This window comes from Scyliorhinus torazame, unplaced genomic scaffold, assembly GCF_047496885.1.
Source record: "Scyliorhinus torazame isolate Kashiwa2021f unplaced genomic scaffold, sScyTor2.1 scaffold_161, whole genome shotgun sequence".
NCBI lineage: Eukaryota > Metazoa > Chordata > Chondrichthyes > Carcharhiniformes > Scyliorhinidae > Scyliorhinus > Scyliorhinus torazame.
Genome location: NW_027307888.1, coordinates 121,026 through 137,314, shown reverse-complemented (window position 1 = coordinate 137,314; position 16,289 = coordinate 121,026). Strand labels below are relative to the sequence as shown.

Genomic DNA, 16,289 nt, shown 5'->3' with positions numbered 1-16,289 from the left:
AGTGAGGGTGAGGGAGAAGTGAGTGTGGGGAGGAGTGATGAGGGAGTGAGGGTGAGGGAGGAGTGAGTGTGGGGAGGAGTGATGAGGGAGTGAGGGTGGGGGAGGAGTGAGTGTGGGGAGGAGTGATGAGGGAGTGAGGGTGAGGGAGGAGTGATGAGGGAGTGAGGGTGGGGGAGGAGTGATGAGGGAGTGAGGGTGGGGAGGAGTGATGAGGGAGTGAGGGTGGGGAGGAGTGATGAGGGAGTGAGGGTGGGGAGGAGTGATGAGGGAGTGAGGGTGGGGAGGAGTGATGAGGGAGTGAGGGTGAGGGAGGGGTGATGAGGAAGTGAGGGTGGGGAGAAGTGATGAGGGAGTGAGGGTGGGGAGGAGTGATGAGGGAGTGAGGGTGGGGAGGAGTGATGAGGGAGTGAGGGTGAGGGAGGAGTGAGTGTGGGGGAGGAGTGATGAGGGAGTGAGGGTGAGGGAGGAGTGATGAGGGAGTGAGGGTGAGGGAGGAGTGATGAGGGAGTGAGGGTGGGGAGGAGTGATGAGGGAGTGAGGGTGAGGGAGGAGTGATGAGGGAGTGAGGGTGAGGGAGGAGTGATGAGGGAGTGAGGGTGTGGAGGAGTGATGAGGGAGTGAGGGTGTGGAGGAGTGATGAGGGAGTGAGGGTGGGGAGGAGTGATGAGGGAGTGAGGGTGAGGGAGGAGTGAGTGTGGGGGAGGAGTGATGAGGGAGTGAGGGTGGGGAGGAGTGATGAGGGAGTGAGGGTGAGGGAGGAGTGGTGAGGGAGTGAGGGTGAGGGAGGAGTGAGTGTGGGGAGGAGTGAGTGTGGGGGAGGAGTGATGAGGGAGTGAGGGTGAGGGAGGAGTGAGTGTGGGGAGGAGTGATGAGGGAGTGAGGGTGGGGAGGAGTGATGAGGGAGTGAGGGTGGGGAGGAGTGATGAGGGAGTGAGGGTGGGGAGGAGTGATGAGGGAGTGAGGGTGGGGAGGAGTTATGAGGGAGTGAGGGTGGGGAGGAGTGATGAGGGAGTGAGGGTGAGGGAGGAGTGAGTGTGGGGGAGGAGTGATGAGGGAGTGAGGGTGAGGGAGGAGTGATGAGGGAGTGAGGGTGAGGGAGGAGTGATGAGGGAGTGAGGGTGAGGGAGGAGTGATGAGGGAGTGAGGGTGGGGAGGAGTGATGAGGGAGTGAGGGTGGGAGGAGTGATGAGGGAGTGAGGGTGGGGAGGAGTGATGAGGGAGTGAGGGTGAGGGAGGAGTGAGTGTGGGGAGGAGTGATGAGGGAGTGAGGGTGAGGGAGGAGTGAGTGTGGGGAGGAGTGATGAGGGAGTGAGGGTGAGGGAGGAGTGATGAGGGAGTGAGGGTGAGGGAGGAGTGATGAGGGAGTGAGGGTGAGGGAGGAGTGAGTGTGGGGAGGAGTGATGAGGGAGTGAGGGTGGGGAGGAGTGATGAGGGAGTGAGGGTGGGGAGGAGTGATGAGGGAGTGAGGGTGAGGGAGGAGTGAGTGTGGGGAGGAGTGATGAGGGAGTGAGGGTGAGGGAGGAGTGATGAGGGAGTGAGGGTGAGGGAGGAGTGATGAGGGAGTGAGGGTGAGGGAGGAGTGAGTGTGGGGAGGAGTGATGAGGGAGTGAGGGTGGGGAGGAGTGATGAGGGAGTGAGGGTGGGGAGGAGTGATGAGGGAGTGAGGGTGGGGAGGAGTGATGAGGGAGTGAGGGTGAGGGAGGAGTGATGAGGGAGTGAGGGTGAGGGAGGAGTGAGTGTGGGGAGGAGTGATGAGGGAGTGAGGGTGGGGAGGAGTGATGAGGGAGTGAGGGTGAGGGAGGAGTGATGAGGGAGTGAGGGTGGGGAGGAGTGATGAGGGAGTGAGGGTGAGGGAGGAGTGATGAGGGAGTGAGGGTGAGGGAGGATTGAGTGTGGGGAGGAGTGATGAGGGAGTGAGGGTGGGGAGGAGTGATGAGGGAGTGAGGGTGGGGAGGAGTGATGAGGGAGTGAGGGTGAGGGAGGAGTGATGAGGGAGTGAGGGTGGGGAGGAGTGATGAGGGAGTGAGGGTGACGGAGGAGTGATGAGGGAGTGAGGGTGAGGGAGGAGTGAGTGTGGGGAGGAGTGATGAGGGAGTGAGGGTGGGGAGGAGTGATGAGGGAGTGAGGGTGGGGAGGAGTGATGAGGGAGTGAGGGTGAGGGAGGAGTGATGAGGGAGTGAGGGTGGGGAGGAGTGATGAGGGAGTGAGGGTGACGGAGGAGTGATGAGGGAGTGAGGGTGAGGGAGGAGTGAGTGTGGGGAGGAGTGATGAGGGAGTGAGGGTGGGGAGGAGTGATGAGGGAATGAGGGTGGGGAGGAGTGATGAGGGAGTGAGGGTGGGGAGGAGTGATGAGGGAGTGAGGGTGAGGGAGGAGTGATGAGGGAGTGAGGGTGAGGGAGGAGTGAGTGTGGGGAGGAGTGATGAGGGAGTGAGTGTGGGGAGGAGTGATGAGGGAGTGAGGGTGAGGGAGGAGTGATGAGGGAGTGAGGGTGAGGGAGGAGTGAGTGCGGGGAGGAGTGATGAGGGAGTGAGGGTGAGGGAGGAGTGATGAGGGAGTGAGGGTGGGGAGGAGTGATGAGGGAGTGAGGGTGATGGAGGAGTGATGAGGGAGTGAGGGTGAGGGAGGAGTGATGAGGGAGTGAGGGTGGGGAGGAGTGATGAGGGAGTGAGGGTGATGGAGGAGTGATGAGGGATTGAGGGTGGGGAGGAGTGATGAGGGAGTGAGGGTGAGGGAGGAGTGATGAGGGAGTGAGGGTGGGGAGGAGTGATGAGGGAGTGAGGGTGAGGGAGGAGTGATGAGGGAGTGAGGGTGGGGAGGAATGATGAGGGAGTGAGGGTGAGGGAGGAGTGATGAGGGAGTGAGGGTGGGGAGGAGTGATGAGGGAGTGAGGGTGAGGGAGGAGTGATGAGGGAGTGAGGGTGAGGGAGGAATGATGAGGGAGGGGAGGAATGATGAGGGAGTGAGGGTGGGGAGGAGTGATGAGGGAGTGAGGGTGAGGGAGGAGTGATGAGGGAGTGAGGGTGAGAGAGGAGTGAGTGTGGGGAGGGCGATGAAAAAGTTGATTGAAAAGGGAAAAAGTCGAGTGCGTGTAAACGAGTTGTAAGAAGAAAGCAGACGGTGAGAGTGTTCCCAGCTGGCGAAGTAAATATTGTTCCCTGGGAAACCGAGACAGGAACAATTACCGTGAGGAATGATGAAATCGCAGAGATATCAAACAAATATCTTTGTACAAATAGATATTAACCCAGGCGGTAACCGGGGGAGAAATTAACATCCGCAGCGTAATGGCCAGTCGGAAATAGGCGACACATTCCCAGGACCCAAAACCGCACACACGGGGCGGGATTGTCTGATCCCCCGCCGGGTCGGAGAATCGCCGGGGGCTGGCGTGAATCCCGCCCCCGCCGGTTGCCGAATTCTCCGGCACCGGATATTCGGCAGGGGTGGGAATCGCGCCGCGCCGGTTGGCGCCCCCCCCCCCCGCGATTCTCCGGCCCACGATGGGCCGAAGTCCCGCTGCTGGAATGCCTGTCCCACCGGTGAGAATCAAACCACCTCTCTTACCGGCGGGACAAGGCGGCGCGGGCCGGCTCCGGGGTCCTGGGGGGGGGCGCGGGGCGATCTGACCCCGGGGGGTGCCCCCACGGTGGCCTGGCCCGTGATCGGGGCCCACTGATCCGCGGGCGGGCCTGTGCCGTGGGGGCACTATTTCCCTTCCGCCTTCGCCACGGTCTCCACTATGGCGGAGCGGAAGAGACTCCCTCCACTGCGTGTGGTGCCCCGCCAGCTGGCGCGGAAATGACTTTGCCGTGCAGCGCATGCGCGGGAGCGTCAGCGAAGTCATTTCCGCGCCAGCTGGCGGGGCACCAAAGGCCTTTCCCGCCAGCTGGCGGGACGGAAATCAGTCCGGAGCGGGCCTAGCCCCTCAAGGTGAGGGCTCGGCTGCTCAAGATGCGGAGGATTCTGCACCTTTGGGGCGGTGCGATGCCGGACTGATTCGTGCCGTGTTTGGCGCCGGTCAGCGGACATCGCGCCGATTGCGGAGAATCCCGCCCCCTATCCTTCAGGACCCTTTCCAATAATTTACCGAAGACTGAAGTGAGACTAACCGGCCTATAATTCCCAGGGTTATACCTATTCCCTTCCTTGAACCAGGGGACAACATTCGCCTCTCTCCTGTCAAGTCCAGTCAGGGTAGATGGAGGGGAACAGTAGATGTGGCAGACCTAGAAAAGGCAGTGCACAAAAGGTTCGGAAGGATAAGGGCTCATGGAGTTGTGGGTAATATATCAGCATGGAGAGGGGATTAGTCACTGAGTAGGAAAGGGGGTGTTTAAGAATTGTTGGGCAGTGGACAGTGGAATGCCACATGGAACAGGGCTGGGGTCTCACTATTTCCAATTTATCGAGTGACTTGGATGAAGAGACAGAGTGATGTATCAGAGTTGCTGATGATGGAAAACTAAGTGGGAGGGGAAGCTGTGGGGAGGACACAGAGAAGGCGCAAAGAGACACCGACAGGCTAAGCAACACGATGGCAGAGTGAGTAGAATGTGACCCAGTGGTATTGTGACTGGGCGAGTAAACCAGAGACCCAGCGTGATGCAGACGGTGAAATTTGAATTAAAAGTCTAATGATGACCATGAAACCATTGTCGATTGTCGTAAAAACCCATCTGGTTTACTAATGTCCTTTAGGGAAGGAAATCTGTCTTATTTACCTGGTCTGGCCGACATGCGACTCCAGACCCACAGCAATGTGGTGACTCTTAACTGCTCCCTTGAGGGCAATTAGGGATGGGCAATAAATGCTGGGCCAGCAACGCCCACATCCCAGGAACAAATAAAATAAAGTGTGAAGTTATTTTTCAAAATGTGTGGAACTTGTAACTGTTGATGTTCAGGGTGACTTGGGTGTTCTTGTCAAGGAATGTAGGACGTTAGCATGCCAGCGCTGGACTGGGGGGAGCACTGTAAGAGGTCTGACACCAGGTTAAAGTCTAACAGGTTTATTTGAAATCACAAGCTTTCGGAGTAAACCCCTCACTCCACTCACACTGCCTGTTCCTGTAAAGACAGGTTTACCTTTAAAAGCTGACATCCAACCATTCTTCATATTCCAATCTGTAATTATCTTGTAATTCTGTCTCTCCTACAACTGTTGCGATTGTGAGCCTGACTCCACTTCACCTGAGGAAGGAGCAGTGCTCCGAAAGCTAGTGATTTCAAACAAAGTTGTTGGACTTTAACCTGGTGTCAGGCTGCTTACTGTGCCCCCCCCCCCAGTCCAGCATCTCCACATCATGGCAAGTAATTAGGTAGACAAAGCATAAGTTTGTCTTTATGGCAAAGGGATTGGAGAACAAGAATGAATAAATCCTGCAACACTTGTCCAGGGCTTCGGGAAGACCACATCTGAAATATTGTGCACAGTTTTGGTCTCAACATTTAAGAAAAGATAAACTCGCATTGGAGGGGTCTCAGCGGAGGTTCACTCGACTGGCCCCTGGGGTGACGGGCTGAAGAAATTGGGTCAATATTCTCTGGTGGTCAGAAGAATGAGGGGTTTTCTCACGGAAACAGAAACATTGAAACAGAGAAAATAGGAGCAGGAGGAGGCCCTTCGAACCCACTTCACCATTCATTCTGATCCTGGTCACCCAACCTCCAACATTCCGAAGGGGTTTGACAGGGTGGAGGCTGAGAGATGGTTTCCGATGATCGGGATGAAGCACAGGGTCAGTCTCGGGATTGGGGACAGCGACAGTCTCGGGATTGGGAACAGGGACAGTCTCGGGATTGGGGAGAGGGACAGTCTCGGGATTGGGAACAGGGGCAGTCTCGGGATTGGGGAGAGTGACAGTCTCGGTATTGGGAACAGGGACAGGATTGGGACAGGGACACAGGGAGAATCTCGGGATTGGGGACAGGGACACAGGGACAGTCTCGGGATTGGGGACAGGGACACAGGGAGAATCTCGGGATTGGGGACAGGGACACAGGGAGAATCTCGGGATTGGGGGCAGGGACACAGGGACAGTCTCAGGATTGGGGACAGGGACAGTCTCGGGATTGGGAACAGGGACAGTCTTGGGATTGGGGACAGGGACAGTCTCGGGATTGGGGACACGGACACAGGGACAGTCTCAGGATTGGGGACAGGGACACAGGGAGAATCTCAGGATTGGGGACAGGGACACAGGGAGAACCTCGGGATTGGGGACAGGGACACAGGGACAGTCTCAGGATTGGGGACAGGGACAGTCTCGGGATTGGGAACAGGGACAGTGTCTGGATTGGGGACAGGGACAGTCTCGGGATTGGGGACAGGGGCACAGGGACAGTCTCGGGATTGGGACAGGGAGAATCTCGGGACTGGGACAGGGACATAATTTTGTTCTCACTGGAACGAAGGAGGCTGAGGGGCGACCTGATAGAGGTATACAAAATTATGAGGGGCATAGACAGAGTGGATAGTCAGAGGCTTTTCCCCAGGGTAGAGGGGTCAATTACTAGGGGGCATAGGTTTAAGGTGAGAGGGGCAAGGTTTAGAGTAGATGTACGAGGCAAGTTTTTTACGCAGAGGGTAGTGGGTGCCTGGAACTCACTACCGGAGGAGGTAGTGGAAGCAGGGACGATAGGGACATTTAAGGGGCATCTTGACAAATATATGAATAGGATGGGAATAGAAGGATACGGACCCAGGAAGTGTAGAAGATTGTAGTTTAGTCGGGCAGTATGGTCGGCACGGGCTTGGAGGGCCGAAGGGCCTGTTCCTGTGCTGTACATTTCTTTGTTCTTTGTTCTTTGACACAGGGAGAATCTCGGGATTGGGGACAGGGACACAGGGACAGTCTCGGGATTGGGACAGGGAAACAGGGAGAATAAGAACATAAGAACATAAGAACTAGGAGCAGGAGTAGGCCATCTGGCCCCTCGAGCCTGCTCCACTTTTCACTGAGATCATGGCTGATCTTTTGTGGACTCAGCTCCACTTTCCGGCCCGAACACCATAACCCTTAATCCCTTTATTCTTCAAAAAACTATCTATCTTTTTCTTAAAAACGTTTAAAGAAGGAGCCTCAACTGCTTCACTGGGCAAGGAATTCCATAGATTCACAACCCTTTGGGTGAAGAAGTTCCTCCTACACTCCGTCCTAAATCTACTTCCCCTTATTTTGAGGCTATGCCCCCTAGTTCTGCTTTCACCCGCCAGTGGAAACAACCTGCCCGCATCTATCCTATCTATTCCCTTCATAATCTTATATGTTTCTATAAGATCCCCCCTCATCCTTCTAAATTCCAACGAGTACAGTCCCAGTCTACTCAACCTCTCGTCATAATCTAATCCCCTCAACTCTGGGATCAACCTAGTGAATCTCCTCTGCACACCCTCCAGTGCCAATATGTCCTTTCTCAGGTAAGGAGACCAAAACTGAACACAATACTCCAGATGCGGCCTCACCAACACCCTATACAATTGCAGCATAACCTCCCTAGTCTTGAACTCCATCCCTCTAGCAATGAAAGACAAAACTCGATTAGCCTTCTTAATCACCTGTTGCACCTGCACACCAACTTTTTGCGACTCGTGCACCAGCACACCCAGGTCTCTCTGTACAGCAGCATGTTTTAACATCTTACCGTTTAAATAATAATCCATTCTGCTGTTATTCCTCCCAAAATGGATAGCCTCACACTTGGCAACATTGAATCTCTGGATTGGGACAGGGGGACAGGGAGAATCTCGGGATTGGGACAGGGACACAGGAAGAATCTCGGGATTGGGGCAGGGACACAGGGACAGTCTCGGGATTGGGACAGGGGGACAGTCTCGGGATTGGGGACAGGGACACAGGAAGAATCTCGGGATTGGGACAGGGACACAGGGACAGTCTCGGGATTGGGACAGGGACAGTCTCGGGATTGGGGACAGGGACACAGGGAGAATCTCGGGATTGGGACAGGGAGACAGGGAGATTCTCGGGATTGGGGACAGGGACACAGGGACAGTCTCGGGATTGGGACAGGGACAGTCTCGGGATTGGGAACAGGGATGCAGGGAGAATCTCGGGATTGGGACAGGGACACAGGGACAGTCTCGGGATTGGGACAGGGACAGTCTCGGGATTGGGGACAGGGACACAGGGAGAATCTCGGGATTGGGACAGGGAGTCAGGGAGATTCTCGGGATTGGGGACAGGGACACAGGAGATTCTCGGGATTGGGGACAGGAACACATGGAGAATCTCGGGATTGGGACAGAGGCACAGGGACAGTCTCGGGATTGGGGACAGGGACACAGGGAGAGTCTCGGGATTGGGACAGGGACACAGGGACAGTCTCGGGATTGGGGACATGGACAGTCTCGGGATTGGGGACAGGGACACAGGGGGAATCTCGGGATTGCGACAGGGACAGGGACACAGGGACAGTCTCGGGGTTGGGGAGTGGGACACAGGGGGAATCTCAGGATTGGGACAGGGACACAGGGACAGTCTCGGGATTGAGGACAGGGACACAGGGAGAATCTCGGTATTGGGGACAGGAACACAGGGAGAATCTCGGGATTGGGGACAGGGACAGTCTCGGAATTGGGACAGGGACACAGGGACAGTCTCGGAATTGGGACAGGGACACATGGAGAATCTTGGGATTGGGGACAGGGACAGTCTCCGGATTGGGGACAGGGACACAGGGACAGTCCTGGGTTTGAGGACAGGGACACAGGGAGATTCTCGGGATTGGGGACAGGGACACGGAGAATCTCGGGATTGGGGACAGGGACACAGGGACAGTCTCGGGATTGGGGAGTGGGACACAGGGAGAATCTCGGGATTGGGGAGTGGGATACAGGGACAGTCATGATGGTATTGAATGGTGGAGCAGACTCGACGAGCCGTGTGGTTAACTCCCTGCTCCGTATGCTGGGTGTGTCTGGAAGCTCTGCCATAGGGATGTGTGATTGGGGTTATCTCCATGTTTTTGTCAGAAGAATACTGAATGAAACAACCAGCCTGTTTCCTGGTTGGAGCCTGGATCCATTTTCAGTTTGCTTCTTCCGCACTGTGTGGGGATTGGGAGGTGGAGCAGTGAGGGAGCTGGGAGGTTATTTGCGTCTCACACCCATAAGACCATAAGACCTAGGAGCAGAATTAGGCCACTCGGCCCATCGAGTCTGCTCCGCCATTCAATCATGGCTGATATTTTCTCATCCCCATTCTCCTGCCTTCTCCCCATAACCCCTGATCCCCTTATTGATCAAGATCCTATCTATCTCTGTCTTAAAGACACTCAGTGATTTGGCCTCCACAGCCTTCTGCGGCAAAGAGTTCCACAGATTCACCACCCTCTGGCTGAAGAAATTCCTCCTCATCTCTGTTTTAAAGGATCGTCCCTTTAGTCTGAGATGGTGTCCTCTGGTTCTAGTTTTTCCTACAAGTGGAAACATCCTCTCCACGTCCACTCTATCCAGGCCTCGCAGTATCCTGTAAGTTTCAATAAGATCCCCCCTCATCCTTCTAAACTCCAACGAGTACAGACCCAGAGTCCTCAAACGTTCCTCGTACGACAAGCTCTTCATTCCAGGGATCGTTCTTGTGAACCTCCTCTGGACCCTTTCCAAGGCCAGCACATCCTTCCTTAGATACGGGGTCCAAAACTGCTCACAATACTCCAAATGGGGTCTGACCAGAGCCTTATACAGCCTCAGACGTACATCCCTACTCTTGTATTCTAGCCCTCTCGACATGAACGCTAACATTGCATTTCCCTTCTTAACTGCCGACTGAACCTGCACATTAACCTTAAGAGAATCGTGAACAAGGACTCCCAAGTCCCTTTGTGCTTCTGATTTCCTCAGCATTCCCCCATTTAGAAAATAGTCTGTGCCTCCATTCCTCCTTCCAAAGTGCATAACCTCACACTTTTCCACATTGTATTCTATCTGCCACTTCATTGTCCACTCCCCTAGCCTGTCCAAATCCTTCTGCAGCCCCCTTGCTTCCTCAATACTACCTGTCCCTCTCCAGATCTTTGTATCATCTGCAAACTTAGCAACAGTGCCTTCAGTTCCTTCTTCCAGATCATTAATGTATGTTGTGAAAAGTTGTGGTCCCAGCACAGACCCCTGAGGCACACCACTAGTCACCGGCTGCCATCCTGAAAAAGACCCCTTTATCCCCACTCTCTGCCTTCTGCCAGTCAGCCAATCCTCTATCCATGCCAGGATCTTACCCCGAATCCCCATGGGCTCTTAACTTATTTAAAAATCTCCTATGCGGCACCTTGTCAAAGGCCTTCTGGAAATCTAAATAAATCACATCCACTGGTTCTCCTTTGTCTAACTTGCTTGTTACCTCCTCAAAGAACTCCAACAGATTTGTCAGAGGGATGGGGAGGTGGAGGATGTTTGAGACAGAGTCTGAGCTGTTTCCTGCTGTCTGTACACACAGGGCCTGCCCACTCTGTGTGTGGGGGGGTCAATGTGAGGTGGTGTTGAACGGGCAGCTCTCCTGTATCTGAGGCAATGACATCCCCATATTTATACACCGGTTTCTCTCACAGGCAAACATGATGGCAGGCTCTGTCTCCAGTGACGAATCCGATGGAGAGTTCAGTCGCTTGCGGAGGAGCAAGTTGTCATTCCGGAGGAGGACAGAACGTGGTAAGGAATGGGAAAGAGATTTCTGACCCTTGACCCCCATGACTACAAGTATGACCACCCAGCAGTTAGATTGCGAGGCCAGGGAATGAGTTATTTCGTTAGGATATCGGACAAGAACCCCAAACAATTTATTTCAATTTGTAAAGCTGTGAGGAAAGGAATCTTCACCCCAGCAGTGATCACTCTGACCAATAGGAATCTTTCATGTCAAAACAAACTTTAATTTAAACACAGAATTAACCACATGAACATCAAATAAATAGCTTCACAGTTAATAGTTACACAATTCTTAATTACAAGGGAAAAGTTTGGTAACGTGCTATCTACACCTGCCGCTAATCTCAATACAGTTCAAATGCCACTTAAAAAGTCTCTACACGGCTAAGCAAGTGAACCCATTTTGTTAACTCTATTTATGAGAGAGTTCCTTTTGAGAGTTGATCCAGTACATTTCTATCTTTTCCGACTCAAATCCTATCGCAAACTGCAGTTAAACTTAAAATATATCTAGCAGACTGACAAACTACAGACAGACCTGCCCCCTCCCATCAGTTACACCTTCTGTATCCCTCTAGGTTCCATGACCTGCTTCTCTAGGACTAAACACCACTCTCCCATGAATTACCTACACTCCAGGGAATCTCCAGCAATCAAACTGGATTCCATTAGCCTTCAACTGGAACCAATTAAGTTGCTGGAATCAATCATTACGCAGAATCACAGAATCACAAAATTTACAGTGTAGAAGGAGACTATTCAGCCCATCGAGTCTGCACTGGCCCTTGGAAAGAGCACCCTACCCAATCCCCACGCCTCTACCCTATCCCCTTTATCCTCGTAACCCAGTAACGCCACCTAACCTTTTTGGTTAGGGCAATTTAGCACGGCCAATCCACCTAACAGCACGTCTTTCGGGACTTGTGGGAGGAAACCGGAGCACCCGGAGGAAACCCACGCAGACACGGGGAGAAGGTGCAGACTCCACACAGACAGTGACCCAAGCCGGGAATTGAACCTGGGGCCCTGGAGCTGTGAAGTAACTGTGCTAACCACTGTGCTACCGTGCTGCCCACACCTTTCATCACAGCCTCAGCACACATGCTGCCTGTATGAATTTTAAACCAGGGTTTTAATAATATTACTGCCACAAGTATAAAATATAATATTTAATAATTTCTATATTCATCACCCCCCCATTTAAAAAAAATGAACCATCGATACGAAAAAAATGGCTTCATTTTGCAAAGTCTTTTCAACTTTAAAGACTGCTCATTACTAAACACTACTATAACTTTATAAGACACATACATTGTCATATTTAGACCTGCAAATTTAAACATCACTATCGTCCATTTCAGTATCTCTTTTCCAACTCTGAATGTTCCACTCTTCTTACATCTCAAAGTTGTGATTAAAGTATCTGCAATCATGTTTTCTACATGTAAATTGTCAAGTTAAATTATTATTGTTAAAGGGTTATAACAATAAACTCTAAACAGTCTTGCATTTCGATCCTTAAACTTTTCCAAAATTTCAATGGATATGGTTTGTATAAACAACTGTCTCAGATGAATTGTTAGTGACACAAATGTCAAGATTTTGCAACGGCAATATCTTTGTTGTCTCCTTCAGTCAGTGGAGCGACCATGCTGCTGAAATTTGCCACAAATCTTCTGTAGAAACCGCTCATGTTGTGAAATCTCAGAACTTCTCTCCCCGTTGATGGTATTGGGAACGCCCCAGTAGTTTTTCTGGTCACATTCCAGGGGCCACCTGACCTTGTCCAACTGTGTGTGCGAAGCTTTCGCTAATTCACTTTTTGTTTCCCATCAAACCAGCTTCCTGCAATCGATTGAATAATTTGTTTCGGTGTTCCAAATGTTCCTTCCATGTTTGACTGAATGCCAGCAGAGTGTCAGTGTCTGCGGCACAATTGTTTAGTCCGGAAATGACCTTGTTGGTTAATCTTTGGAAAGTTTCTGCGCATTCTTCATTCCAAGCAGCACAACTTCAAACTGATACAGACCATTTGGCATCACAAAAGCAGAAACTTCCTTCGCCCTGTCTGATAAAGGTACTTGCCAATATCCTTTTAGGAGTCAGATTTGGTAATAAAATGTACTTGTCCCACCTTTACAATACAGTCTTCCAAACCAGGAATAGGACACAAATCTGACTTCAGAACTGTGTTGACTTTTCTATGGGTTCAAACATGGCCAAAGGAGCTGAATGCCAGAGGTGAGGAGGGAGTGACTGCCCTCGACACCAAGGCAGCATTTGACCGAGTGTGGCATCAAGGAGCCTGAGCTAAACTGGAGCCAATGGGAATCAGGGAAAACTCCCCGCTGGGGGGGAGTCATACCCGGCACAAAGGAAGATGGTTGTGGTGGTTGGAGGTCAATCATCTCAGCTCCAGGACATCACTGCAGGAGTTCCTCAGGGGCGTGTCCTCGGCCCAACCATCCTCAGCTGCTTCATCAATGACCTCCCTTCCATCATAAGGTCAGAAGTGGGGATGTTTGCGGATGACTTCACAATGTTCAGCACCATTCGCGACTCCTCAGATACTGAAGCAGTCCCTGTCCAACTGCAGCAAGACCTGGACAATATCCAGGCTTGGGGTGAAAGTAGCAAGTTACATTCGTGCCACACAAGTGCCAGGCCAATGACCATCTCCTACTAGAGAGGATCTAATCTTCGCCCTTGACATTCAATGGCATTACCATCGCTGAATCCCCACAATCAACATCCTGGGGGTTACCATTGATCAGAAACTGAACTGGACCCGGCCACATTAATACTGTGGCTACCAGGGCAGGTCAGAGGCTGGGGATTCTGTGGGGAGTAACTCATCCCCTGACCCCCCCAAAGCCTGTCCATCACCTACAAGGCACAAGTCAGGAGTGTGAGGGAATACTCTCCACTTGCCTGGATGAGCGCAGCTCCAACAACACTCAAGAAGCTCAACACCATCCAGGACAAAGCAGTCAGCTTGATTGCTCCCCTCCCACAAACATTCAAACCCTCCACCACCGACACACAGTGGCAGCCGTGTGTACCATCTACAAGATGCACAGCAGTAACTTAGGCAGCACCTTCCAAACCCACTACCATCTAGAAGGACAAGAGCAGCAGATACCTGGGAACCCCACCACCTGGAGGTTCCCCTCCAAGTCACTCACCACCCTGACTGGGAAATATATCGGCCGTTCCTTCTCTGTCACTGGGGCAACATCCTGGAATTCCCTCTCTAACATGAGTATGCCACCACCAACACAGACTTCATCAGCAAATGTGTGGGCGACTGCGTGCCAAAGAAAGCAGTACGTGCGTTCCCCAACCGGAAACCATGGCTCAATCGCGAGACTGACTCCCTACTGAAGGACAGACCTGAGGCGTTCAAGGCAGACGACCCTGACCTATACAAGAAATCCAGGTACGACCTCCGCAAAGCCATCCAGAATGCCAAGAGAGAATATCAAACCAAGCTAGAGTCACAGACAGACTCTTGGCAGTTGTGGCAAGGACTAAACAACATAACGGGCTACAAAGCGAAGCCGAACAGTATCTCTGGCAGCAGCGCACCCCTCCCCGGTGAACTCAATGCATTCTGTGCTCAGTTCGAGCAGGTAACCAACAATCCGCTGTCGAGTCCCCCAGCAGCCCATAATTCACCCATACCCACCATCACAGCTTCCGAAGTCAGATTGGCCTTCCTGAAAGTGAACCCTCGGAAGGCGACGGGCCCAGACAGGATCCCTGGTCGTGCACTCAGAGCCTGCGCGGACCAGCTGGCAGAGGTATTCGCGGACATCTTTAACCTGTCCCTACTCCACTCCGAGGTCCCCACCTGCTTCAAGAAGACCACCATCATACCGGTACCAAAGAAGAACCAGGCAACGTGCCTCAATGACTACCGACCAGTGGCCCTGACTTCAGTCGTAATGAAGTGCTTCGAGAGGTTGATCATGAAGCGCTTCACCTCCATACTCCCAGAACGCCTTGATCCACTGCAATTCGCATACCGCTGCAACCGGTCCACAGCAGACACCAATACCCTGGCCCGACACTCATCCCTAGAGCACCTCGAAAACAAGGACTCCTACATCAGACTCCTATTTATTGACTACAGCTCCGCCTTCAACACCTTAATCCCAGCCAAGCTCATATCAAAGCTCCAAAACCTAGGACTTGGCTCCCCACACTGCAACTGGATCCTCGATTTTCTGACCAACAGACCACAATCAGTAAGAATGAACAGCAACACCTCCTCCACAATAGTCCTCAACACCGGGCCCCACAAGGCTGCGTACTTAGCCCCCTACTCTACTCCCTGTACACACATGACAAAATTCGGTTCCAATTCCATCTACAAGTTTGCTGACGATACGACCACAGTGGGCAGGATCTCGAATAACGATGAGTCCGAATACAGGAGGGAGATAGAGAACCTAGTGGAGTGGTGTAGCGACAACAATCTCTCCCTCAATGCCAGCAAAACTAAAGAGCTGGTCATTGACTTCAGGAAGCAAAGTACTGTACACACCCCTGTCAGCATCAACGGGGCTGAGGTGGAGATGGTTAGCAGTTTCAAATTCCTAGGGGTGCAACATCTCCAAAAATCTGTCCTGGTCCACCCACGTCGACGCTACCACCAAGAAAGCACAACAGCACCTATACGTCCTCAGGAAACTAAGGAAATTCGGCATGACCACATTGACTCTTACCAACTTTTACAGATGCACCATAGAAAGCATCCTATCGGGCTGCATCACAGCCTGGTCTGGCAACTGCTCGGCCCAGGACCGCAAGAAACTTCAGAGAGTCGTGAACACCGCCCAGTCCGTCACACGAACCTGCCTCCCATCCATTGACTCCATCTACACCTCCCGCTGCCTGGGGAAAGCGGGCAGCATTATCAAAGACCCCTCCCACCCGGCTTACTCACTCTTCCAACTTCTTCCATCGGGCAGGAGATACAGAAGTCTGAGAACACGCACGAACAGACTCAAAAACAGCTTCTTCCCCACTGTCACCAGACTCCTAAATGACCCTCTTATGGACTGACCTCATTAACACTACACCCTGTATGCTTCATCCGATGCCGGTGTTATGTAGTTACATTGTCTATGTTGTGTTGCCCTATTATGTATTTTCTTTTCTTTTATTTTTTTTCATGTACTTAATGATCGGTTGAGCTGCTCTCAGAAAAATACTTTTCACTGTACCTCGGTACACGTGACAATAAACAAATTAAGATGCCAAGGTCCGTGATGTCTCTGATCGTGTTTTCAGGATCCTTAAGGGGAAGGGGGAGCAGGGGAAGGGGGAGCAACCACAAGTCGTGGTCCACATCGGTACCAACGACATAGGTAGGAAAAGGGACGGGGATGTAAAACAGGAATTCAGGGAGCTAGGGTGGAAGCTGAGAGCCAGGACAAACCATGTTGTCATCTCTGGTTTGTTGCCGGTGCCACGTGCTAGCGAGGTGAGGAGCAGGGAGAGAGTGCAGATAAACACGTGGCTGCAGGGATGGTGTAGGAGGGGGGGTTTCAGTCACGTGGATAATTGGAGCACATTCTGGGGAAGGTGGGACCTGTACAAGCAGGACGGGTTACACCT

General features: G+C 52.5%; 1 protein-coding gene across 1 annotated transcript in view; it reads left to right on the top strand.

The window, feature by feature from the left end:
- Nucleotides 1-16,289, top strand: part of LOC140405631 (voltage-gated inwardly rectifying potassium channel KCNH2-like) — a 103,450-nt gene that overhangs the window by 68,157 nt on the left and 19,004 nt on the right. Inside the window, exon 6 of the mRNA XM_072494170.1 lies at nucleotides 10,568-10,667. Within this exon, the coding sequence (XP_072350271.1) occupies nucleotides 10,568-10,667 (100 nt within the window). The remainder of the gene's footprint in view (nucleotides 1-10,567; nucleotides 10,668-16,289) is intronic.